This window comes from Coregonus lavaretus (genome assembly GCF_964263955.1).
Source record: "Coregonus lavaretus genome assembly, chromosome: 1".
NCBI classification, from domain to species: Eukaryota; Metazoa; Chordata; class Actinopteri; order Salmoniformes; family Salmonidae; genus Coregonus; species Coregonus lavaretus.
This window is the reverse complement of record NC_139988.1, coordinates 78,068,456-78,093,610: the sequence shown is the minus strand read 5'-3', so window position 1 is coordinate 78,093,610 and position 25,155 is coordinate 78,068,456. Positions and strand designations below refer to the sequence as shown.

The window sequence follows — 25,155 nt, the reverse complement described above, 5'->3', positions numbered from 1 at the left end:
ATATCCTTCCCATTAGGCGCCTCCAATTAGGTCGCTCACTCACGCTGTTGTTTTTTGCAAAAATGCTATTTGCTAAAAAGCCATGACCATTTTAATGGAAAATTACTACAGTAAGGTGTTTAATTGTTACCCCAATTATTTTGATATTGAGATAAAAAACGGCTGCATTGGGCCTTAAAGAATATAGAACTGCTATGTAAAGTATGGCTATTCTACCTTTAGATTTGGTCAATTTCTTTTTTATCCATCTTAATATTTTAGGCATTACTGAAAACAAACAAAAAAACGAAAACTGCACCAAAAAGGAAGTTATGTTTGTGAGACAAGCCACATGTATGGGGGTGTGTAGTGTATGCTAAAAATACTTTGAAAATACTAAACAGCCATCTCACATATCTAATGACCATTGAGGTCATAGCCACCCCTCATCAAATGACCGAGATGTTTGGGTTTTCAGTTTTCAGCCAAAGAGAGAGCGAGAGAGAGTACACTCCCCCCTACTCCACCCTTGCCCACCCTCCCCTGCACCCCTAACAGCTACCAGCATGGCTGTCGTGCACTGGTCAACAGCAGAACATAGAAAGCTGCCCATGTCACCGCTGCCCGTTTCCTGCTGCTCCACACACTAGAAGTTGAGGTTCTTGGCCACCTCCCAGGGAAACTCCTTCCTGCCAAAGTGGCCATAGCAGGCTGTCTTCTGGTAGATGGGCCTTTTCAAGTCCAGGTCTCTGTGGACAAATATCCAACAAGGTATTCCAGTCAAATCCCATTGCTGCCACTTAGTGTTGACGACAGGGAATATTTACATACACACAAACACGTTTTCTTAGCATGTGACCTGATCAGGAAAAACTCTGGGTCCTATTTGGTGCTTATAACTAAGGCCCAGAATTTCTCATGGCCTGGTTGCGTGATCAGGAAAAACTCTATGTATGAAATAGATAAGAATATTGTCCCACCTGACAATGACCCCAGGCCGGAGGTCAAAGTTCTTGTTGACGATATGCAGCAGCTCCTTCTCACTCTTCTGGGAGGAACCATAGGTGAACAGGGAAATAGACAATGGGGCTGCCACTCCGATGGCATAGGACACCTGGATCACAAACACACACAGGATATCAACTCATCAGTTCCAATAGAAATGACTGGCATTGTTTACTTCGGTCTGTTTAACAGTGTCCAAAGGTTAAAGAAGTATACGGTTGAATCTCTCACCTGCACCAGCACCCTCCTGCACAGATTGGACTTGACCAGGGACTTGGCGACCCAGCGTGCGGCGTAAGCGGCAGACCGGTCCACCTTGGTGTAGTCCTTACCAGAGAAGGCCCCGCCACCGTGGGCACCCCAGCCACCATACGTGTCCACAATGATCTTCCTACCGGTTACCCCAGCATCACCCTTTCATAAACAGAGATGTGTGAATGTATGAAAGCGGACAAAGACTACAGGTTGTATCTCACTCATATGAAATGGTGAACTTGTCATCAATCAAATTAATCACCACCCAGACACTACAAAGACTCAGCCATCCTTTGTAACTGAGCTACTGGAGAGGAAGGAACTCTTACTGATAACTTGAAGTGAACTGGAAGTAGATAAAGTAAGGTCAGGAAGATCTCCTCAGTGGAGGGAGGAACAGTCACCTTGCCTTAAAGAGATGAGGGGGTGGCAGGTAACCTAGCGGTTGAGAGCGTTGGGCCAGTAACAGGAAGGTCGTTGGTTCGAATCCCTGAGCTGACTAGGTGAAACATTTGCCGATGTGCCCTTGAGCAAGGCACTAACCCCTAAATTGGATAAGAGCGTCTGCTAAATGACTAAAATGTAAAAAACCTTGTGACAATCCCGGTTGAGCGAACAAATGGGACAATGACAATGGTTACCTGGGGCCCGCCAATGACAAAGCGTCCGCTGGGCTGCAGGTGATAGATGGTGTTGTCGTCCAGGTATCTGGCCGGCACAACGGCCTTGATGACCTTCTCCTTCAGGATCTCCTTCTGCTCCTCCAGGCTCACGTAGTCGTCGTGCTGCACTGAGATGACCACTGTGTGAACTCTACGAGGGATCACCGCCCCGTTCTCCTGGGTGTAGTGAACTGTCACCTGGAGAGAAGGGGAGTGAGGGGGGAGTTCTCCAACACAGCTTTTGTTCCAGCCCAGTACTAACACACTTTTAATAGAATATCTAATCACATTACTAATCTTCATTCTGAACCATGCTTAGTTGCATCAGGTGTTACTGTTGGGCTGGAACAAAAGCCGTCAGACCCTATAGTTCTCCAGGACCCCTGTGTTGTGTATTGTGAAGGTGTCATGGGTTGAGGGGTGTGATCCGGACGCTTAGAAGAAATCCAGCTACAGTGTCTTGCAAAAGTATTCATCCCCCTTGGAGTTTTTCCTATTTTGTTGCATTACAACCTGTAATTTAACTGTATTTTTATTTGGATTTCATGTAATGGACATACACAAAATAGTACAAATTGGTGAAGTGAAATGAAAAAAATAACTTGTTTCAAAAAATGCTAAGAAATAAATAACGGAAAAGTGGTGCATGCATATGTATTCACCCCCTTTGCTATGAAGCCCCTAAATAAGATCTGGTGCAACCAATTACCTTCAGAAGTCACATAATTAGTTAAATAAAGTCCACCTGTGTGCAATCTAAGTGTCACATGATCTGTCACATGATCTCAGTATATATACACACCTGTTCTGAAAGGCCCCTGAGTCTGCAACACCACTAAGAAAGGGGCACTACCAAGCAAGCGCCACCATGAAGAGCAAGGAGCTCTCCAAACTGGTCAGGGACAAAGTTGTGGAGAAGTACAGATCAGGGTTGGGTTATAAAAAAATATCAGAAACTATGAACATCCCACGGAGCACCATTAAATCCATTATTAAAAAATGGAAAGAATATGGCACCACAACAAACCTGCCAAGAGAGGGCCGCCCACCAAAACTCACGGACCAGGCAAGGAGGGCATTAATCAGAGAGGCAACAAAGAGACCAAGGATAACCCTGAAAGCTCCACAGCGGAGATTGGAGTATCTGTCCATAGGACCACTTTAAGCCGTACACTCCACAGAGTTGGGCTTTACGGAAGAGTGGCCAGAAAAAAGCCATTGCTTAAAGAAAAAAATTACCAAACACATTTGGTGTTCGCCAAAAGGCATGTGGGAGACTCCCCAAACATATGGAAGAAGGTACTCTGGTCAGATGAGACTAAAATCGAGCTTTTTGGCCATCAAGGAAAACGCTATGTCTGGCACAAACCCAACACCTCTCATCCCCCCGAGAACACCATCCCCACAGTGAAGCATGGTGGTGGCAGCATCATGCTGTGGGGTTGTTTTTCATCGGCAGGGACTGGAAAACTGGTCAGAATTGAAGGAATGATGGATGGCGCTAAATACAGGGAAATTCTTGAGGGAAACCTGTTTCAGTCTTCCAGAGAATTGAGACTGGGACGGAGGTTCACCTTCCAGCAGGACAATGACCCTAAGCATACTGCTAAAGCAACACTTGAGTGGTTTAAGGGGAAACATTTAAATGTCTTGGAATGGCCTAGTCAAAGCCCAGACCTCAATCCAATTGAGAATCTGTGGTATGACTTAAAGATTGCTGTACACCAGCGGAACCCATCCAACATGAAGGAGCTGGAGCAGTTTTGCCTTGAAGAATGGGCAAAATCCCAGTGGCTAGATGTGCCAAGCTTATAGAGACATACCCCAAGAGACTTGCAGCTGTAATTGCTTCAAAAGGTGGCTCTACAAAGTATTGACTTTGGGGGGGTGAATAGTTATGTATGCTCAAGTTCAGTTTTTTTGTCTTTATTTCTTGTTTGTTTCACAATAAAAAATATTTTGCATCTTCAAAGTGGTAGGCATGTTGTGTAAATCAAAAAATCCATTTTAATTCCAGGTTGTAAGGCAACAAAATAGTAAAAATGCCAAGGGGGGTGAATACTTTCGCAAGCCACTGTACAACCTCCGACAAGTCATCACACAGGCAAAGTGTCAATACAGGACTAAGATCAAATCCTACTGCGCTCGTCGGATGCTCGTCGGATGTGGCAAGGGTTGCAAACTATCACGGATTACAAAGGGAAACCCAGCTGTGAGCTGCCCACTAAATACCTTCTATGCTTGCTTCGAAGCAAGCAACACTGAACCATGCATGAGAGCACCAGATGTTCCAGAGTACTGTGTGATCACGCTCTCCGTAGCCGAAGTGAGTAAGAACTTTAAACAAGTTAACATTCACAAGGCCGCAGGGTCAGGCGGATTACCAGGACATGGACTCAGAGCATGCGCTGACCAGCTGGCAAGTGTCTTCACTGACATTTTCAACCTCTCCTTGACCCAGTCTATAATACCTACATGTTTCAAGCAGATCACGATAGTCCCCGTGCCCAAGAACGCTAAGGTAACCTGTCTAAATGACTATCGCCCCGTACCATTAACATCTGTGGTCATTAAATGTCAGCCACCAGTGCTGGCCATAACATTGTATAGACTACCAAAGCACTGCCCCACTTTCTTTACTGTCCATTGTCTTTGAGAACTGTGATAAAATCATTGTGTAGTGAACTGTCACCTGGAGAGAAGGGGAGTGAGGGGAGAGTTCTCCAACCCAGCTTTTGTTCCAGCCCAGCACTAACACACTTTTAATAGAATATCTAATCAAATTACTAATCTTCATTCTGAACCATGGTTAGTTACATCAGGTGTTACTGTTGGGCTGGAACAAAAGCCATCACACCCTATAGTTCTCCAGGACCGCTGTGTTGTGTATTGTGAAGGTGTCATGGGTTGAGGGGTGTGATCCGGATGCTTAGAACCTTGGATAGACCACCAAAGCACTGCCCCACTTTCTTTACTGATTTATCTGAACTATTGTCTATTGTCTTTGGGAACTGTGATAAAATCATTGTGTTGGGTGATTTTAATATTCATGTTGACAAAGAAACTGACTCCAAGGCCATTGAATTTATGAATCTTTTGAGCTCTATGGACTTTATCCAACATGTTACTGGGCCCGCCCACAACCGCGGCCATACTCTGGACCTGGTTATTACCAAGGGGTTTTCTATTGACATATCCTCTGTTGTTGATGTTGCTTTATCTAATCTCTACGGTGTATTTTTTACTACCTTGTTGCCAATAGCACAGGGTAATACTGAACGCATTATTAAGAAATGCTATCTTACCTCTGAAGTTGCTAGAGATTTTATTGAGTGTATGAACAATACTCAACCACCTATTCTGCCTTCTTCTTGTGATGATTTAGTTGATAACTTTAATAGCAAAGTAAGGGCAACCATTGATGAACAACTTGGCATATATATATAACAAGGTAATTAGAAATGCCAGATGGGCTCATTTTTCTAACTTGATCACTATTATTCAGAATCATTTGAGAGTGCTCTTTTCAACCATTGATGGCCTGATAAATCCTACCCTCGCAAACCTATGTGAACTTTCTTCCACACCTAAATGTGATGAGTTTGCGGCATATTTCAGAGATAAGACAACCAACATTAGGCTGGGTATCAGTCAAGCAAGACCTGATGAGAAGTTTGATGATATGTGCCCTAGCCTACCATGCAAAGGCACTATGGATTTATTTTCCCTGGTTGACACAGACATGCTCAGTAAAGTGATATCACAACTTAAGCCTTCTACCTGCCTTCTCGATTCTATCCCCACCACCTTCTTCAAAACTGTTTTTAATTGCATATCTGAAGAAGTGCAAGCTATTGTTAATCACTCCCTGTTCACAGGCAAATTCCCCACTGCACTAAAATCTGCTATGGTGAAACACCTTCTGAAGAAAAGTAATCTAGATTCTTTAGCTCTTAGCAATTTTCGGCAAATCTCCAACCTTCCATACTTAAGCAAAATTCTGGGGAAATTGGTGTTCAAACAGCTAAATCATTTGTGGCAACTTTATTTTAGAAAAATTTCAATCTGGTTTTCGTGCCCACCATATATACAGTACCAGTCAAATGTTTGGACACACCTACTCATTCAAGGGTTTTTCTTTATTTTTTACTATTTTCTACATTGTAGAATACTAGTGAAGACATCAAAACTATGAAATAACACATATGGAATCATGTAGTAACCACAAAAGTGTTAAACAAATAAAAATATATTTTATATTTGAGATTCTTCAAATAGCCACCCTTTGCCTTTATGACATTTTTGCATACTCTTGGCATTCTCTCACCTAGCTTCACCTGGAATGCTTTTCCAACAGTCTTGAAGGAGATTCCACAAATGCTGAGCACTTGTTGGCTGCTTTTCCTTCGCTCTGCCGTCCGACTCATCCCAAACCATCTCAATTGGGTTGAGGTCGGGGGATTGTGGAGGCCAGGTCATCTGATGCAGCACTCCATCACTCTCCTTCTTGGTCAAATAGCCCTTACACAGCCTGGAGGTGTGTTGGGTCATTGTCCTGTTGAAAAACAAATGATAGTCCCACTAAGCCCAAACTAGATGGGCTGGCGTATCACTGCAGAATGCTGTGGTAGTCATGCTGGTGTGCCTTGAATTCTAAATAAATCACAGACAGTGTCACCAGCAAATCACCCCCACACCATAACACCTCCTCCTCCATGCTTTACGGTGGGAACTACACATGCAGAGATCATCCATTCAAGCAGGTCTCTTCTTCTTATTGGTGTCCTTTAGTAATGGTTTATTTGCAGCAATTCGACCATGAAGGCCTGATTCACACAGTCCTCTCTGAACAGTTGATGTTGAGATGTGTCTGTGACTTGAACTCTGAAGCATTTATTTGGGCTGCAATTTCTGAGGCTGGTAACTCTAATGAACTTATCCTCTGCAGCAGAGGTAACTCTGGGTCTTCCATTCCTGTGGCGGTCCTCATGAGAGCCAGTTTCATCATAGCGCTTGATGGTTTTTGCGACTGCACTTGAAGAAACGTTCAAAGTTCTTGAAATGTTCTGTATTGACTGACCTTCATGTGTTAAAGTAATGATGGACTGTCGTTTTTCTTTGGTTATTTGAGCTGTTCTTGCCATAATATGGACTTGGTATTTTACCAAATAGGGCTATCTTCTGTACACCCCCCCCCCCCCCCCCCCCCACCTTGCCCCTCAAACGCATTAAGAAGGAAAGAAATTCACAAATTAACTTTTAACAACGCACACCTGTTAATTGAAATGCATTCCAGGTGACTACCTCATGAAGCTGGTTGAGAGAATGCCAAGAGTGTGCAAAGCTGTCATCAAGGCAAAGGGTGGCTATTTGAAGAATCTCAAATATATTTTGATTTGTTTAACACTTTTTTGGTGCTACATGATTCCATATGTGTTATTTCATAGTTTTGATGTCTTCACTATTATTCTACAATGTAAGAAATTGTAAAAATAAAGAAAAACCCTTGAATGAGTAGGTATGTCCAAACTTTTGACTGGTAGTGTATATGTACAGTTTCTACCTCAATTACCTCATACCCCTGCATATCGACTCGGTACTTGTACCTCGTGTATATAGTCCAAGTTATTGTTACTCATTGTGTATTTATTATAACTTTTATTATAAAGTTTCTATTATTTCTCTATTTTCTCTCTGTCTACATTTTTGGGAAGGGCCCGTAAGTAAGCATTTCACTGTTAGTCTACACCTGTTGTTTACGAAGCATGTGACAAATAAAATTAGATTTGATAGATCACCTGCGCCAAGATTAAATGTGGCACACTTCACTTTCATCGCCACTGAACCCCTGGAACTCCAAATAGCACCTTGAGAGAGTTCTCAGATTCCAAAGAGGACCAATCATTTTAGCGCTGGAGCTTTTCCCAAGGGCCCCTAAAGACCAATGAGAGTTGTCCATGGGAAGATGGGGGAGGAGAGTAAAACAGACCATGGGAAGAGTCCAGGCCTTGGAATCCATGTTCTCTATGTCATCATGGTCACGGTGTAAACCAATATCGATGACTGGGTTCAATGTAAAAACCAGAATAGCTTCCAGTCCATCCGACTTTAAAGGCAATCACCTTGACTTGTGAGGATGTTCACGTGAATGTGGACTATGTGTGTATGAGTGGAAGGGCAGAAAGTTCTTATATAAGACTGGATATTGGAAAGCAAGGGACGGTGGGTCTCCAAAAGAGGGGAGCTCCTGTTGCTTTGAGAGGGTTCATGTGCAATGGCCATTTATAAAAACATCTAACTGATGTATAATGGAATGACAACAAGGATGGGCTCCAGGCTCTTCAGTCAGAACATAACCAGGGATGGTCAAAAATTACCATAAAGATAAATGTATCAAATAAACTACAAAATACTTGTATTTTGAAATGTATTTAATGAAATACATGTATTTAGTATTTTAAAATACACAAATACATTTGTAATTAGCCGGCCAGAACAGCAACAACATTCTCAGTAACGGTTACTGAAACTTTTGACTTGCTATGACTGTGATATGTTTATCCGCCTTAGTTGAATGCACTGACTGTAAGTCACTCTGTATAATAGTGTCTGCTAAATAACCTAAATGTATATGTGAAAATGAACATATCAAAATGAACTGCAAAGCACACTGGGTACTATTATTGGCCTTATGGGTCATGTCTAGATGGGATACAGCTTAACATCATTCTCCTAGCCTGCTACGTTAATTCTCCTAACCTGCTGCGTAAGTTCTCCTAACCCTGGTACGAAAAGTCTGTTTTGACAAAAGCTCTCTCTCTCTCTCTCTCTCTCTCTCTCTCTCTCTCTCTCTCTCTCTCTCTCTCTCTCTCTCTCTCTCTCTCTCTCTCTCTCTCTCTCTCTCTCTCTCTCTCTCTCTCTCTCTCTCTCTCTCTCTCTCTCTCTCTCTCTCACACACCATAGTGCCATCAGACTTCTGATGAAAGGGGGCCACAAAATGGTGAACCTCTATAAAAAGAAATGTGTAGAAAAGTATTTTGTAAATACAAATTACAGCTCTCGAAAGTATCTTGTTACAAAATACATTGGAGTGTAGTTCAGCCCAGTGTAATACAAATGACAACATACTCAAAAGTTATTGAAATACATATTTCAAATACATGGAACCGAAATAATGCCCATCTCTGAGCGTAACGATATCGATCTTCCATCATCATACCTGTGTCTTGGAGTCAGGGCGGAGCCAGGGGACAGTGCCGTTCCGCCTCAGTTCAGCCATCTTGGCATTGAGTTTGTGGGCGAGGACGATGGTGAGAGGCATGCACTCCTCGGTCTCATCAGTGGCATAGCCAAACATCAGACCCTGCAAACCAAGAACAGGCAGTTTGGAATGACATCATCTCACACACCTGACACCTCAAACCCCAATTGTTGAAGGATCTGTTTAATCACCTGGTCTCCTGCTCCAATGTCACTCTCCATCCGGTCTATGTGAACTCCCTGGGCGATGTCAGGGGACTGCTGCTCCAGAGCCACCAGCAGGTTACAGGTCTTATAGTCAAAACCTCAGAGGAGTGAAACATGTTATAACTGCCATGCGGGCCGGGGGGGGGAAACGTATGCTGTGCACACCTGGGCTATGATAACTCATGCTGAAGAGAAAAGGGTAGTGGGAAAACAATGTCATATATGCTAGGGTAGAGGAAATTATTTATACAAGTCCAACCATACCTTTATCTGAGTTGTCATAGCCGATTTGCCTGATGGTATCCCTCACAATCGTCTGGTAGTCCACGTTGGCCCGAGATGTAATCTCCCCACAGAGCAGCACCATGCCAGTCTTACACACAGTCTCTGTTCACAACACACAATGGTTAGAATGCTGACCATATCCCTGATCATCATACACTGAGTGTACAAAACATTAGGAACGCCTTCCTTATATTGAGTTGCACCCCCTTTTGCCCTCAGAACAGTTTCAGCATGGACTCTACAAGGTGTCGAAAGCGTTCCGCAGGGATGCTGGCCCACGTTGACGCCAATGCTTCCCACAGTTGTGTCAAGTTGGCTGGATGTCCTTTGGGTGGTGGACCATTCTTGATACCACAGGAAGTTGGTGGCACATTAATTGGGGAGGACAGGCTCGTGGTAATGTCTGGAGCAGAATAAGTGGAATGGTATCAAATACATCAAACACATGGTTTCCATGTGTTTGATGCCATTCCATTAGTTCCGTTCCAGACATTATTATGTGCCGTCCTCCCCTCAGCAGCCGCCACTGCTTGATACACACGGGAAACTGTTGAGCGTGAAAAACCCAGCAGCGTTGCAGTTCTTGACACAAACCAGTGCGCCTGGCACCTACTACCATACCCCGTTCAAAGGCACTTAAACCCTTTGTCTTGCCCATTCACCCTCCGAATGGCACACATACACAATCCATGTCTCAACTGTCTCAAGGCTTAAAAATCCTTCTTTAACCTGTCTCCTCCCCTTCATCTACACTGATTTAAGTGGATTTAACATGTGACATCAATAAGAGATCATAGCTTTCACCTGGATTCACCTGGTCAGTCTATGTCATGTTCATAAGGTTTTGTACACTCAGTGTACATTTCACTGAAAAGAGTATAAAATGTTGAGAAAGACGGTATGTCGTTTCCGTAAATAATCTATGCTCAGGCCAAGACTGAAGAACTTCAACAGCATCTGGGGCTGTATGTATCAAGAGTCTCAAAATAGACGTGCTCATATTCATTGTGATAAATAGGGCAAAAGTGATCCTAGATCAGCACTCCTCCTACTCTGAGACGCTTGATACAGGTGTAGGATCTTAATTTGAGCCAGTTTTCTACAGCAGGAAAATTATGTGAATTATTATGTGGATTATATTTAAAAAAGATTGTAGGGGGTTGATACATTTTTCATAATGGAAAATCAAGTCTGACATTTCAAAGTGGGAATTACAAAATTCAGAAACATTTTAAAACCTAAAATACACTACAAGTTTTAAATGTTCTGCATTATAGGAAAGTTATCCTGCAAAAGGGTGATCAAATTCTACATATGTACATCCCTGATCAAAGGCTGAGAAGTTTGTCCTCTGCTGCTATATAGTGGTGAGATGTTCTCCTCCACTCACCACAGGCCACCTTGGCATCTGGGTCCTGCTTCAGGTGAGCATCCAGCACAGCGTCACTGATCTGGTCACATATCTTATCTAGAAAAATAATGTTGTAATGTCATTCATTTGTCAATGTCAACAATGTAGCCTTGACTCTGTTTGCATAATTGTTTGGTAATGCAATGGGATGTAGATTATTAATAAATCCAGTAGTATATTCTGGGGGTTAGCTTGACAGGAACTCAAACCTGGGTCGCTGTGACTGTCAGTCCAACACCTTAACCGTTACACCAAGAGGTGCAAAACTCTTGATCAGGTTGCTAGGTGTTGTACAGAAAGTATTCATACCCCTTGACTTACAGTGCATTCGGAAAGTATTCAGACGCCATCCCTTTTTCCACATTTTGTTAAGTTACAGCCTTATTCTAAAATTGATTACATTATTTTTTTCCCTCATCAATCTACACACAATACCCCATAATGACAAAGCAGAAACAGGTTTCTTGAAATGTTTGCTAATTTATTAAAAATAAAAAACAGAAATACCTTATTTACATAAGAACTCCCTTTGCTATGAGACTCGAAATTGAGCTCAGGTGCATCCTGTTTCCATTGATCATCCTTGAGATCTACAACTTGATTGGAGTCCACCTGTGGTAACTGCAATTGATTGGACATGATTTGGAAAGGCACACACCTGTCAATATAAGGTCCCACAGTTGACAGTGCATGTCAGAGCAAACCATGAGGTCGAAGGAATTGTCCATCTCTGCAGTACTCCAATCAGGCCTTTATGGTAGAGTGGCCAGACGGAAGCCACTCCTCAGTAACACATTGCTATGACCATCGCTCCCCATCTAACTTAACAGAGCTTGAGAAAACCGTCGCTCCCCATCTAACTTAAGAGAGCTTGAGAAAATCTGCTAGGAAGAATGGGAGAAAATCCCCAAATCCAGATGTGCAAAGCTGATACAGACATACCCAAGACGATTCAAAGCTGTAATCAGCGCCAAAGGTGCTTCTACAAAGTATTGACTCAGGGGTGAGAATACTTATGTAAATTAGATATTTCTGTATTAGATTTTCAGTAAATTTACAAAAAAATCTAAAAACATGTTTTCACTTTGTCATTATGAGGTGTTGTGTGTAGATGGGTGAGAATAAATATATATTTCAGCAATTTTGAATTCGGCTGTAACACAACAAAATGTGGAATAAGTCAAGGGGTATGAATACTTTCTGAAGGCACTGTAACTGACCATAATGGGCCTCCTGAAGTTGATGAGGTGGTTTCCTGGTTTGACCTTTTGCTGCACATGGCAGAAGCCAAGTCAAGACCTAGATTATATTTCACCCCTTCCGTCAGAGTACTACTCTTGGTTGGCTCATATTAGGTGTTCCAACCCTCGGAATAGCTTTAGTTCTGTTGATGCATACCTCTGTAGCGTGCTTTACTCCACACTGGCAGTCAATATACACCACCATATATGTGGATACTCATTGTGTAAACTTCACAAGAAGGTTGAGTGTTCAAACTATTTCATATTCATAATCAGGACTGTGATAATTTCACATTTTTGTTATATTCTTTGATTGATGTTGATATGCCTTCATTTAAAGAGATATGAGATGTTCAGTCTTAACCCATCAATCTAAATAAATAAAAATTGTACTTGTTATGTTTGTAACCATTATGTTTCTGGTCTCTGTAGCTCAGCTGGTAGAGCACGGCGCTTGTAACGCCAAGGTAGTGGGTTCGATCCCCGGGACCACCCATACACAAAAAAATGTATGCACGCATGACTGTAAGTCGCTTTGGATAAAAGCGTCTGCTAAATGGCATATTATTATTATATTATACACTGAACAGAAATATAAACCCCATGTTTCATGAGCTGAAATAAAAGATCCCAGAAATCTTCCATACGCACAAAAAGCTTATTTCTCTCAGTGCACTAATTTGTTTACATCCCTGTTAGTGAGCATTTCTCCTTTGCTAAGATAATCCATCCACCTGACAGGTGTGGCATATCAAGAAGCTGATTAAACAGGATGAATATTACACAGGTGCACCTTGTGCTGGGGACAATAAAAGGCCACTCTAAAATGTGCAGTTTTGTCACACAACATAATGCCACAGATGTCTCAAGTTTTGAGGGAGCATGCAATTGGCATGCTGACTGCAGAAATGTCCACCAGAGCTGTTAGCAGATAATGTAATGTTAATTTCTCTACCAAAAGCCGCCTCCAACATTGTTTTAGAGAATTTGTCAGTATGTCCAACCGGCCTCACAACCGCAGGCCACGTGTATGGCGTCATGTGAGTGGGCAGTTTGCTAACGTTGTGAACAGAGTGCCCCATGATGGCGGTGGGGTTATGGTATGAGCAGGCATAAACTACGGACAACGAACACAATTGCATTTTATCTATGGCAATTTGAATGCACAGAGATACCATGACGAGATCCTGAGGCCCATTGTCGTGCCAATTCTCCGCCACCATCACCTCATGTTTCATTATGATAATGCACTGCCCCATGTCGAAAGGATCTGTACACAATTCCTGGAAGCTGAAAATGTCCCAGTTCTTCCATGGCCTGCACACTCACCAGACATGTCACCCATTGAGCATGTTTGGGACGCTCTGGATTGACGTGTACGACAGCGTGGTCCAGTTCCCGCCAATATCCAGCAACTTCACACAGCCATTGAAGAGGAGTGGGATAACATTCCACAGGCCACAATCAACAGCCTGATCAACTCTATTTGAAGGAGATGTCGCGCTGCATGAGGCAAATGGCAGTCACACCAGATACTGACTGGTTATCTGATCCACGCCCCTACCTTTTTTTTAAGGTATCTGTGACCAACAGATGCATATCTGTATTTCCAGTCATGTGAAATCCATAGATTAGGGCCTAATGAATTTATTTAAATTGACTGATTTTGTAATGATGTACTGAAATTGTTGCATGTTGCGTTTATACTGTTGTTCAGCATAGATGTAATCTGCTAACAGTTTTGTAGCTGTGAGATAAGGTGAGATGAAGGACACACAGTATAAAGTAGACAGAGAGAAACAGAGTGTGTGAGACTCAGAACGTTGAGGGAAAGGGTCAAGCAACACATCAACACAATCAAATCAAATCAAATCAAATGTCATTTGTCACATACACGTGTTTAGCAGATGTTATAGCGGGTGTAGCGAAATGCTTGTGCTTCTAGCTCCGACAGTGCAGTAATATCTAACAAGCAATATCTAACAATTTCACAACATATACCTAATACACACAAAACTAGTAAGGAATGGAATTTAAGAAAATATACATATATGGACAAGCAATGACAGAGCGGCATGGACTAAGATACAGTACAATATTATAGAATAGAATGCAGTATATACTGTACATATGAGATGAGTAGTGCAAGATATGTAAACATTATTAAAGTGACTGTAAACATTATTAAAGTGACTAGTGTTCCATTTCTTAAAGTGGCCAGTGATTTCAATAGGTAGCAGCAGCCTCTAATGTGCTAGTGATGGCTATTTAACAGTCTGATGGCCTTGAGATAGAAGCTGTTTTTCATTCTCTCGGTCCCAGCTTTGATGCACCTGTACTGACCTCGCCTTCTGGATGATAGAGGGGTGAACAGGCAGTGGCTCAGGTGGTTGATGTCCTTGATGATCTTTTTGGCCTTCCTGTGACATCGGGTGCTGTATGTGTCGAGTAGTTTGCCCCCAATAATGCGTTCGGCAGACCGCACCACCCTCTGGAGAGCCCTGCGTTTGCGGGCGGTGCAGTTGCCATACCAGGTGGTGATACAGCCCGACAGGATGCTCTCAATTGTGCATCTGTAAAAGTTTGTGAGGGTTTTAGGTGCCAAGACAAATTTCTTCAGCCTCCTGAGGTTGAAGAGGCTCTGTTGTGCCTTCTTCACCACACTGTCTGTGTGGGTGGACCATTTCAGTTTGTCTGTGATGTGTACGCCAAGGAACTTGAAGCTTTCCACCTTCTCCACTATGGTCCCGTCGATGTGGATAGGGGGGTGCACCCTCTGCTGTTTCCTGAAGTCCACGATCATCTCCCTTGTTTTGTTGACGTTGAGTGAGAGGTTATTTTCCTGGCACCACACTCCCAGAGCCCTCACCTCCTCCCTGTAGACGGTCTCGTCATTGTTGGTAATCAAGCCTACTACTGTTGTGTCGTCTGCAAACTTGATGATTGAGTTGGAGGTGTGCTTGGCCACGCAGTCATGGGTGAACAGGGAGTACAGGAGTGGGCTAAGCATGCACCCTTGTGGGGCCCACTGTTGAGGATCAGCAAAGTGGAGATGTTGTTTCCTACCTTCACCACCTGGGGGCGGCCCGTCACGAAGTCCAGGACCCAGTTGCACAGGGTGGGGTTCAGACCCAGGGCCTCAAGCTTGATGATGAGCTTGGAGGGTACTATGGTGTTGAATGCTGAGCGATAGTCAATGAACAGCATTCTTACATAGGTATTCCTCTTGTCCAGATGGGATAGGGCAGTGTGCAGTGTGATGGTGATTGCATCGTCTGTGGATCTATTGGGGCGGTAAGCAAATTGAGGTGGGTCTAGGGTGACAGGTAAGGTAGAAGTGATATGATCCTTGACTAGTCTCTCAAAGCACTTCATGATGACAGAGGTGAGTGCTACAGGGCGATAGTCATTTAGTTCAGTTAACTTTGCTTTCTTGGGTACAGGAACAATGGTGGCCATCTTGAAGCATGTGGGAACAGCAGACTGGGAAAGGGAGAGATTGAATATGTCCATAAACACACCAGCCAGCTGGTCTGCGCATGCTCTGAGGACGCGGCTAGGGATGCCGTCTGGGCCGGCAGCCTTGCTGGGATTAACATGCTTAAATGTCTTAATCACGTCGGCCACAGAGAAGGAGAGGCCTTGGTAGTGGGCCTCGTCAGTGGCACTGTGTTATCCTCAAAGCAGGCGAAGAAGGTGTTTAGCTTGTCTGGAAGCGAGACGTCGGTGTCGGCGACGTGGCTGGTTTTCCTTTTGTAGTCTGTGATTGTCTGTAGACCCTGCCACATACGTCTCGTGTCTGAGCCGTTGAATTGCGACTCCACTTTGTCTCTATACTGATGTTTTTCCAGTTTAATTGCCTTGCGGAGTGAGTAGCTACACTGTTGGTAGAGCATGGCGCTTGCAACGCCAGGGTTGTGGGTTCGTTTCCCACGTTTCCCACGGGGGGCCAGTATGAAAATGTATGCACTCACTAACTGTAAGTCGCTCTGGATAAGAGCGTCTGCTAAATGACTAAAATGTAATGTAACCTTGCCATGGTTGAATGAGGTGGTTCGCGCTTTCAGATTGGCGCGAATGCTGCCATCTATCCACGGTTTCTGGTTAGGGTAGGTTTTAATAGTCACAGTGGGCACAACATCACCTATACACTTCCTGATAAACTCAGTCACCGTTTCAGTGTGCCCTAACACTGGACATTGGACAGTGACATTTACACACAGTAACATGTCCAGTACAGCCACGCCTCCTCACACCATGTATCTGACCATTCAAAACATTTATTAACCATGCAATGCATGGAGTGTTTTTAACGTGAGACGACATGAGAGCATACCATAATTAGTGAGGGAAAGTGTGGTACAGTAATTGATATATATATTTTGGTAACATCGCTAATAGACCAGACACTAACTGGAGGTAAGAGTCAGAACTAGTCTGTTTGGTAACATCGCTAATAGACCAGACACTAACTAGAGGCATGAGACAGAACTAGTCTGTTTGGTAACATCGCTAACAGACCAGACACTAACTAGAGGCAAGAGACAGAACTAGTCTGTTTGGTAACATCGCTAACAGACCAGACACTAACTGGAGGTAAGAGTCAGAACTAGTCTGTTTGGTAACATCGCTAATAGACCAGACACTAACTAGAGGCATGAGACAGAACTAGTCTGTTTGGTAACATCGCTAACAGACCAGACACTAACTAGAGGTAAGAGACAGAACTAGTCTGTTTCGTAACATCGCTAATAGACTAGACACTAACTAGAGGCAAGAGTCAGAACTAGTCTGTTTGGTAACATCGCTAATAGACCAGACACTAACTAGAGGTAAGAGACAGAACTAGTCTGTTTGGTAACATCGCTAATAGACCAGACACTAACTAGAGGTAAGAGACAGAACTAGCCTGTTTGGTAACATCGCTAATAGACCAGACACTAACTAGAGGTAAGAGACAGAACTAGTCTGTTTGGTAACATCGCTAACAGACCAGACACTAACTAGAGGTAAGAGACAGAACTAGTCTGTTTGGTAACATCGCTAATAGACCAGACACTAACTAGAGGTAAGAGACAGAACTAGCCTGTTTGGTAACATCGCTAATAGACCAGACACTAACTAGAGGTAAGAGACAGAACTAGTCTGTTTGGTAACATCGCTAACAGACCAGACACTAACTAGAGGTAAGAGACAGAACTAGTCTGTTTGGTAACATCGCTAATAGACCAGACGCTAACTAGAGGTAAGAGACAGAACTAGTCTGTTTGGTAACATCGCTAACAGACCAGACACTAACTAAAGTCTATTAATCTAAAGTGGAAGTTGGGAGAGTTATATTTGAGTGTTTCAGTGAAACGTGAGGGAGGCCCCGCTCTCTCGCTTTCGCAGATGCTTAGTTAATTTCATTCCGATCTCCTTTGCATTATTGTAGCCTTTTCTGTAGCCTGTCAACTATGTGTCTGTCTATCCTTGTTCTCTCCTCTCCGCACAGGCCATACAAACGCTTCACACGGCATGGCTGCTGCCACTCTAATCTGGTGGTCCCTGCGTGCACGACCCACGTGGAGTTCCAGGTCTCCGGTAGTCTCTGGAACTGCCGTTCTGCGGCCAACAAGGCAGAGTTCATCTCAGACTATGCCACCCTCCAGTCCCTCGACTTCTTGGCGCTGACGGAAACATGGATTACCCCAAAAAACACTGCTACTCCTACTGCTCTTTCCTCGTCTGATCATGTGTTCTCGCATAACCCGAGAGCATCTGGTCAGCGCGGCGGTGGCACAGGAATCCTCATCTCTCCCAAGTGGACATTCTCTCTTTTCCCCCTGACCCATCTGTCTATCTCCTCATTTGAATTCCATGCTGTCACAGTCACTAGCCCATTCAAGCTTAACATCCTTGTCATTTTTCGCCCTCCAGGTTCCCTTGGAGAGTTCATCAATGAGCTTGACGCCTTGATAAGTTCCTTTCCTGGGTGACTTTAACTTCCCTACGTCTGCCTTTGACTCATTTCTCTCTGCCTTCTTTCCACTCCTTTCCTCTTTTGACCTCACTCTCACACCGTCCCCCCCTACTCACAAGGCAGGCAATACGCTTGACCTCATCTTTACTAGATGCTGTTCTTCTACTAATCTCACTGCAACTCCCCTCCAAGTCTCCAACCACTACATTCGTATCCTTTTCTCTCTCGCACTCCTCCAACACTACTCACATTGCCCCTACTCAGATGGTAATGTGCCTTCGCAATCTTCGCTCTCTCTCTCCCGCTACTCTCTCCTCTTCCATCCTATCATCTCTTCCCTCTGCTAAATCCTTCTCCCTTCAATCTCCTGATTCTGCCTCCTCAACCCTCCTCTCCTCCCTCTCTGAATCTTTTGACTCTCTATGTCCCCAATCCTCCCGGCTGGCTCGGTCCTCCCGTCCTGCTCCGTGGCTTGACGATTCATTGTGAGCTCAGAGAACAGTGCTCCGGGCAGCCGAGTGGAAATGGAGGAAAACTAGACTCCCTGCGGACCTGTCATCTTTCCACTCCCTCCTCTCTACATTCTCTTCCTCCGTTTCTGCTTCTAAAGCCACTTTCTACCGCTCTAAATTTCAAGCCTCTACCTCTAACCCTAGGAAGGTCTTTGCCACTTTCTCCTCCCTGCTGAATCCTCCTCCTCCTCCTCCCCCTCCCTCCTCCCTCTCTGTGGATGACTTCGTCAACCATTTTGAAAAGAAGGTTGACAACATCCGATCCTCATTTATTAAGTCAAATGACAACGCTGGTCCTGCTCACACTGCCCTACTCTATGCTTTGACTTCTTTCTCCCCTCTCTCTCCAGATGAAATCTTGCGACTGGTGATGGCTGGCCGCCCAACAACCTGCCCGCTTGACCCTATCCCCTCCTCTTTTCTCCAGACCATTTCCGGAGACCTTCTCCCTTACCTCACCTCGCTCATCAACTCATCCTTGTCTACTGGCTATGTCCCTTCCATCTTCAAGAAAGCGAGAGTTGCACCCCTCCTTAAAAAACCTACACTCGATCCCTCCGATGTCAACAACTACAGACCAGTATCCCTTCTTTCTTTTCTCTCCAAAACTCTTGAGCGTGCTGTCTATAGCCAACTCTCCTGCTATCTCTCTCAGAATGACCTTCTTGATCCAAACCAGTCAGATTTCAAGACTGGTCATTCAACTGAGACTGCTCTTCTCTGTGTCACGGAGGCTCTCCGCACTGCTAAAGCTAACTCTCTCCTCTGCTCTCATCCTTCTAGACCTATTTGCTGCCTTTGATACTGTGAACCATCAGATCCTCCTCTTCACCCTCTCCGAGTTGGGCATCTCCGGCGCGGCTCACTCTTGGATTGCATCCTACCTGACAGGTTGCTCCTACCAGGTGGTGTGGCGAGAATCTGTCTCCGCACCACCTGCTCTCACCACTGGTGTCCCCCAGGGCTCAGTTCTAGGCCCTCTCCTATTCTCTCTATACACAAAGTCACTTGGCTCTGTCATATCCTCACATGGCCTCTCCTATCACTGCTACGCAGACGACACACAATTAATCTTCTCCTTTCCCCCTTCTGATAACCAGGTGGCGAATCGCATCTCTGCATGTCTGGCAGACATATCAGTGTGGATGTCAGATCACCACCTCAAGCTGAACCTCGGCAAGACGGAGCTGCTCTTCCTCCCGGGGAAGGACTGCCCGCTCCATGATCTCGCCATCACGGTTGACAACTCTGTTGTGTCCTCCTCCCAGAGTGCAAAGAACCTTGGCGTGACCCTGGACAACACCCTGTCGTTCTCCGCTAACATCAAAGCGGTGACCCGATCCTGTAGGTTCATGCTCTACAACATTCGCAGAGTACGGCCCTACCTTACACAGGAAGCGGCACAGGTCCTAATCCAGGCACTTGTCATCTCCCGTCTGGATTACTGCAACTCGCTGTTGGCTGGGCTCCCTGCCTGTGCTATTAAACCCCTACAACTCATCCAGAACGCTGCAGCCCGTCTGGTGTTCAACCTTCCCAAGTTCTCTCACGTCACCCCGCTCCTCCGCACACTCCACTGGCTTCCAGTTGAAGCTTGCATCTTCTACAAGACAATGGTGCTTGCCTACGGAGCTGTGAGGGGAACGGCACGTCCTTACCTTCAGGCTCTGATCAGTCCCTACACCCAAACGAGGGCATTGCGTTCTTCCACCTCTGGCCTGCTGGTCCCCTACCTCTGCGGAAGCACAGTTCCCGCTCAGCCCAGTCAAAACTGTTCGCTGCTCTGGCACCCCAATGGTGGAACAAGCTCCCTCACGACACCAGGACAGCGGTAGGTAGCGGGGCGGCAGGTAGCTTAGTGGTTAAGAGCGTTGTGCCAGTAACCGAAAGGTCGCTGGTTCTAATCCCCGAGCCGACTAGGTGAAAAATCTGTCGATGTGTCCTTGAGCAAGGCACTTAACCCTAATTGCTCCTGTAAGTCGCTCTGGATAAGAGCGTCTGCTAAATGGCGTAAATGTGAACAGCGGAGTCACTGACCATCTTCCGGAGACACTTGAAACCCTACCTCTTTAAGGAATACCTGGGATAGTATAAAAGTAATCCCCTACCCCACCCCCACCAAAAAATATATATATACAGTGGGGGAAAAAAGTATTTAGTCAGCCACCAATTGTGCAAGTTCTCCCACTTAAAAAGATGAGAGAGGCCTGTAATTTTCATCATAGGTACATGTCAACTATGACAGACAAATTGAGGGGAAAAAATCCAGAAAATCACATTGTAGGATTTTTTTATGAATTTATTTGCAAATTATGGTGGAAAATAAGTATTTGGTCACCTACAAACAAGCAAGATTTCTGGCTCTCACAGACCTGTAACTTCTTCTTTAAGAGGCTCCTCTGTCCTCCACTCGTTACCTGTATTAATGGCACCTGTTTGAACTTGTTATCAGTATAAAAGACACCTGTCCACAACCTCAAACAGTCATACTCCAAACTCCACTATGGCCAAGACCAAAGAGCTGTCAAAGGACACCAGAAACAAAATTGTAGACGTGCACCAGGCTGGGAAGACTGAATCTGCAATAGGTAAGCAGCTTGGTTTGAAGAAATCAACTGTGGGAGCAATTATTAGGAAATGGAAGACGTTCGATAAAATAATGTATGCGCTAACTGTAAGTCGCTCTGGATAAGAGCGTCTGCTAAATGACTAAAATGTAAATGTAAATGTAAATACAAGACCACTGATAATCTCCCTCGATCTGGGGCTCCACGCAAGATCTCACCCTGTGGGGTCAAAATGATCACAAGAACGGTGAGCAAAAATCCCAGAACCACACGGGGGGACCTAGTGAATGACCTGCAGAGAGCTGGGACCAAAGTAACAAAGCCTACCATCAGTAACACACTACGCCGCCAGGGACTCAAATCCTGCAGTGCGAGACGTGTCCCCCTGCTTAAGCCAGTACATGTCCAGGCCCGTCTGAAGTTTGCTAGAGTGCATTTGGATGATCCAGAAGAGGATTGGGAGAATGTCATATGGTCAGATGAAACCAAAATAGAACTTTTTGGTAAAAACTCAACTCGTCGTGTTTGGAGGACAAAGAATTCTGAGTTGCATCCAAAGAACACCATACCTACTGTGAAGCATGGGGGTGGAAACATCATGCTTTGGGGCTGTTTTTCTGCAAAGGGACCAGGACGACTGATCCGTGTAAAGGAAAGAATGAATGGGGCCATGTATCATGAGATTTTGAGTGAAAACCTCCTTCCATCAGCAAGGGCATTGAAGATGAAACGTGGCTGGGTCTTTCAGCATGACAATGATCCCAAACACACCGCCCGGGCAACGAAGGAGTGGCTTCATAAGAAGCATTTCAAGGTCCTGGAGTGGCCTAGCCAGTCTCCAGATCTCAACCCCATAGAAAATCTTTGGAGGGAGTTGAAAGTCCGTGTTGCCCAGCGACAGCCCCAAAACTTCACTGCTCTAGAGGAGATCTGCATGGAGGAATGGGCCAAAATACCAGCAACAGTGTGTGAAAACCTTGTGAAGACTTACAGAAAACGTTTGACCTGTGTCATTGCCAACAAAGGGTATATAACAAAGTATTGAGAAACTTTTGTTATTGACCAAATACTTATTTTCCACCATAATTTGCAAATAAATTCATTAAAAATCCTACAATGTGATTTTCTGGAGAAAAAAAATCTCATTTTGTCTGTCATAGTTGACGTGTACCTATGATGAAAATTACAGGCCTCTCTCATCTTTTTAAGTGGGAGAACTTGCACAATTGGTGGCTGACTAAATACTTTTTTCCCCCACTATATATATATAGATATAAATAAAAAACGATTTGGAAAAAATTATAAATATACTCTAAAAATTAAGAATAAAAAAAAATATATATAATAATAATAATAATTGTAAAGTGGTTGTCCCACTGGCTATCATAAGGTGAATGCACCAATTTGTAAGTCGCTCTGGATAAGAGTGTCTGCTAAATGACGTAAATGTAAATGTAAATATATCAGCAGATCAAGTTGTCTCTGAAGACCTAGTGACATTAAATGCAGAGAAGGTACTTGGTCATCATGAAGCAGGTGTTAGGGCATATGTTGCCTAAGTTGCATGGCACTGCTCCAGGTGTATGTGTAAGCATGTGTGGAGCACAGGAGGTTGGTGGTTTCTATGTGTTTGATACCATTCCATTCTCTCCGTTCCAGTCATTATTATGAGCCATCCTTCCCTCGGCAGCCTCCACTGGTTTGGAGTATACATCACATATTTAAGGGAGCAAGAAAGAGAGAGGGCGCTTTGGTAAGTATATATCAACATTTATATTCATAATTACACATTCACAGTAGCAGTTACAGCCATGTGTTAATGTGCTACTGATTAGTACTGTACTGTAAGTACTGTCAGGAGTTTAGTAGGCCTACTGTATGTCAATAGAGGTTAAAGTAAATGATACCCCCTTCCCCTGCCATTTGCTTGACCCATCCTACTCGAGTAACTGGGGAGTAACAGCAACACATGCATCCATAAATTGTCAATGGTATGTCTCTACAGCACCTCTGCAGCATGTTTTGATTGAATTGTGCAGGCATCCAACTCTACTACCAATTTCTGTACTCTCTCAATCTGTTTTCTCTCAGTTTACATGGTGCAAACTCTTTGTAAATCATCTCCTTCGTGTCTCCTCCTTACGCTTCTTCCTGCATGGCATAAGCAACTATTCACACACAGTACAACTAATTCATAAAACCCATTGGTGTCAGCGGTGGGATCAAAAAAAAAAAACACTTTCTAATGATGCAGTGCATGACATTCTATGGTTTTGTTCTGTTGCATGGGGACCATGCTGTCTACTAGAGCTGTCTACTCACCTGGGTGTCCTTCTCCCACAGACTCAGAGGTAAACATGAATGACCCATAGTGCTCAGCGTCATACAATCCGTCCACTGGCCCGTTCATTGTGGTCTGAGCAGCTCAACGAAGCAGAGAAAGTTGGAGTAGGCTAAAAAGCCTAAATAGAGAGATAACTATAGGAAATGACAAGTAGAGCAGAGAGGCTGCTGTACCAGCTACTGCGTCCTTCTACGCAAGAGGCTAAGAGAGAAAGAGGGAGGAGAGAGGGAATGTGAGAGACTTTACTGGAGCCACAACACTCCTCTATATAAGGCAAGGACAACATACACACTCATGCACACACACTCATGTGAACCGGCGGGTTAGACCATTCAGAAGAGAGAAAAGGAAGAGAGGGATTACAATTTCCTGGATAAACTTGTTTTTAACTCCTCGTGTGCTGAACAGTGGACCCTTCCATTCAACCACTGTCTTCCTTGAGGTTTATTCAACAAATGCCCTGTTCATAGAAAGTCACCAGATGGGGTGGTGTATTATATTACCGTGAAAAATGAAAATTAATTTTATGGAGCGGCTTCTCTTGTCTATTCCCCACCTATTCTCTCTCTCTTTGTCACAAGGGGCCCCTCACTTTCCTGGCGGGATCACTGTGCCTGTGTACACAGAGGCAGACCGTTAGAGTTATAAGCCCAGCACTGGCAGTAGCTGCTGGAATCCAGGCTTTCTAATGAAGACATGCCTGATTGAAACGAGAAGGCACTATCCCGCATGATGCAATGCATTCAGTTGAGCATTAAACGATGAACCATCAAATTATTTACAGGTATTTTTTAGAATGGACAAGAAGTGTTATGGATAAAGCATTGCTTGTTTCTTAAAAAATGTAACAAGTCTGAGTTAATTTTCTTGTCATCCTGTCTACTACAAGACATCGCTGACCCTGGCCCCATACTGTAACGACAACACAGAGTGGGGTCAGAGTTCAGACAGAGGTCAAACCAAAGGACAATGACTCTCGCTCTAGGTGTATATAATCAACTTTCCTGCCAAGTTATCCAACAGCCCAATTAAAGTGGGACTTGATTTTACACTATACCGTGGACCTAAATGGTATAGGCCTATATTAATATTTTAGCCTCCAAGGGCTTCCAAAGTGTGAAAAGTAAGACATACTTGAACATGAGCTTCTCAAATATGAACTGTCCCATGGTATCCATCCTGTGTGGACTACACTAGAAATATAATCATGGATGCAACAGTCTTATTGAAGTGGTGTTGCAATATTAATAAAGTGTTCAATAGCCTACAATTTCCTGTTATTAGTGCTAACCTTTCCAATTAAAATGTCCTCATCCAGACGTACTCTTTGGTATGTGGTGGTGCTTGGGGATCTGTGTCAGGTGTTGGTGAGATGATTGCTGGTGTGACCGCTAAGCAGCGGCAGCGTGCGTAGGGCTGAGATCCCCTTTCCTCCCCAGCAATTATGGGGGAATGTGCAGGGTGT

At 44.2% G+C, this 25,155-nt stretch overlaps 1 protein-coding gene across 1 annotated transcript; it reads right to left on the bottom strand.

Annotated features, from left to right (window-relative positions):
• Positions 1-625: 625 nt before the first annotated feature.
• Positions 626-23,756, bottom strand: LOC311134057 (S-adenosylmethionine synthase-like; the record flags this gene model as incomplete). Its single annotated transcript, XM_084167657.1, has 9 exons — positions 626-728; positions 960-1,093; positions 1,216-1,398; positions 1,881-2,099; positions 9,121-9,264; positions 9,354-9,466; positions 9,633-9,755; positions 11,044-11,121; positions 23,669-23,756. 9 exons carry the CDS (start codon positions 23,754-23,756, stop codon positions 626-628), a joined length of 1,185 nt encoding a protein of 394 aa, XP_084023783.1.
• Between the last annotated feature and the right edge of the window lie 1,399 nt (positions 23,757-25,155).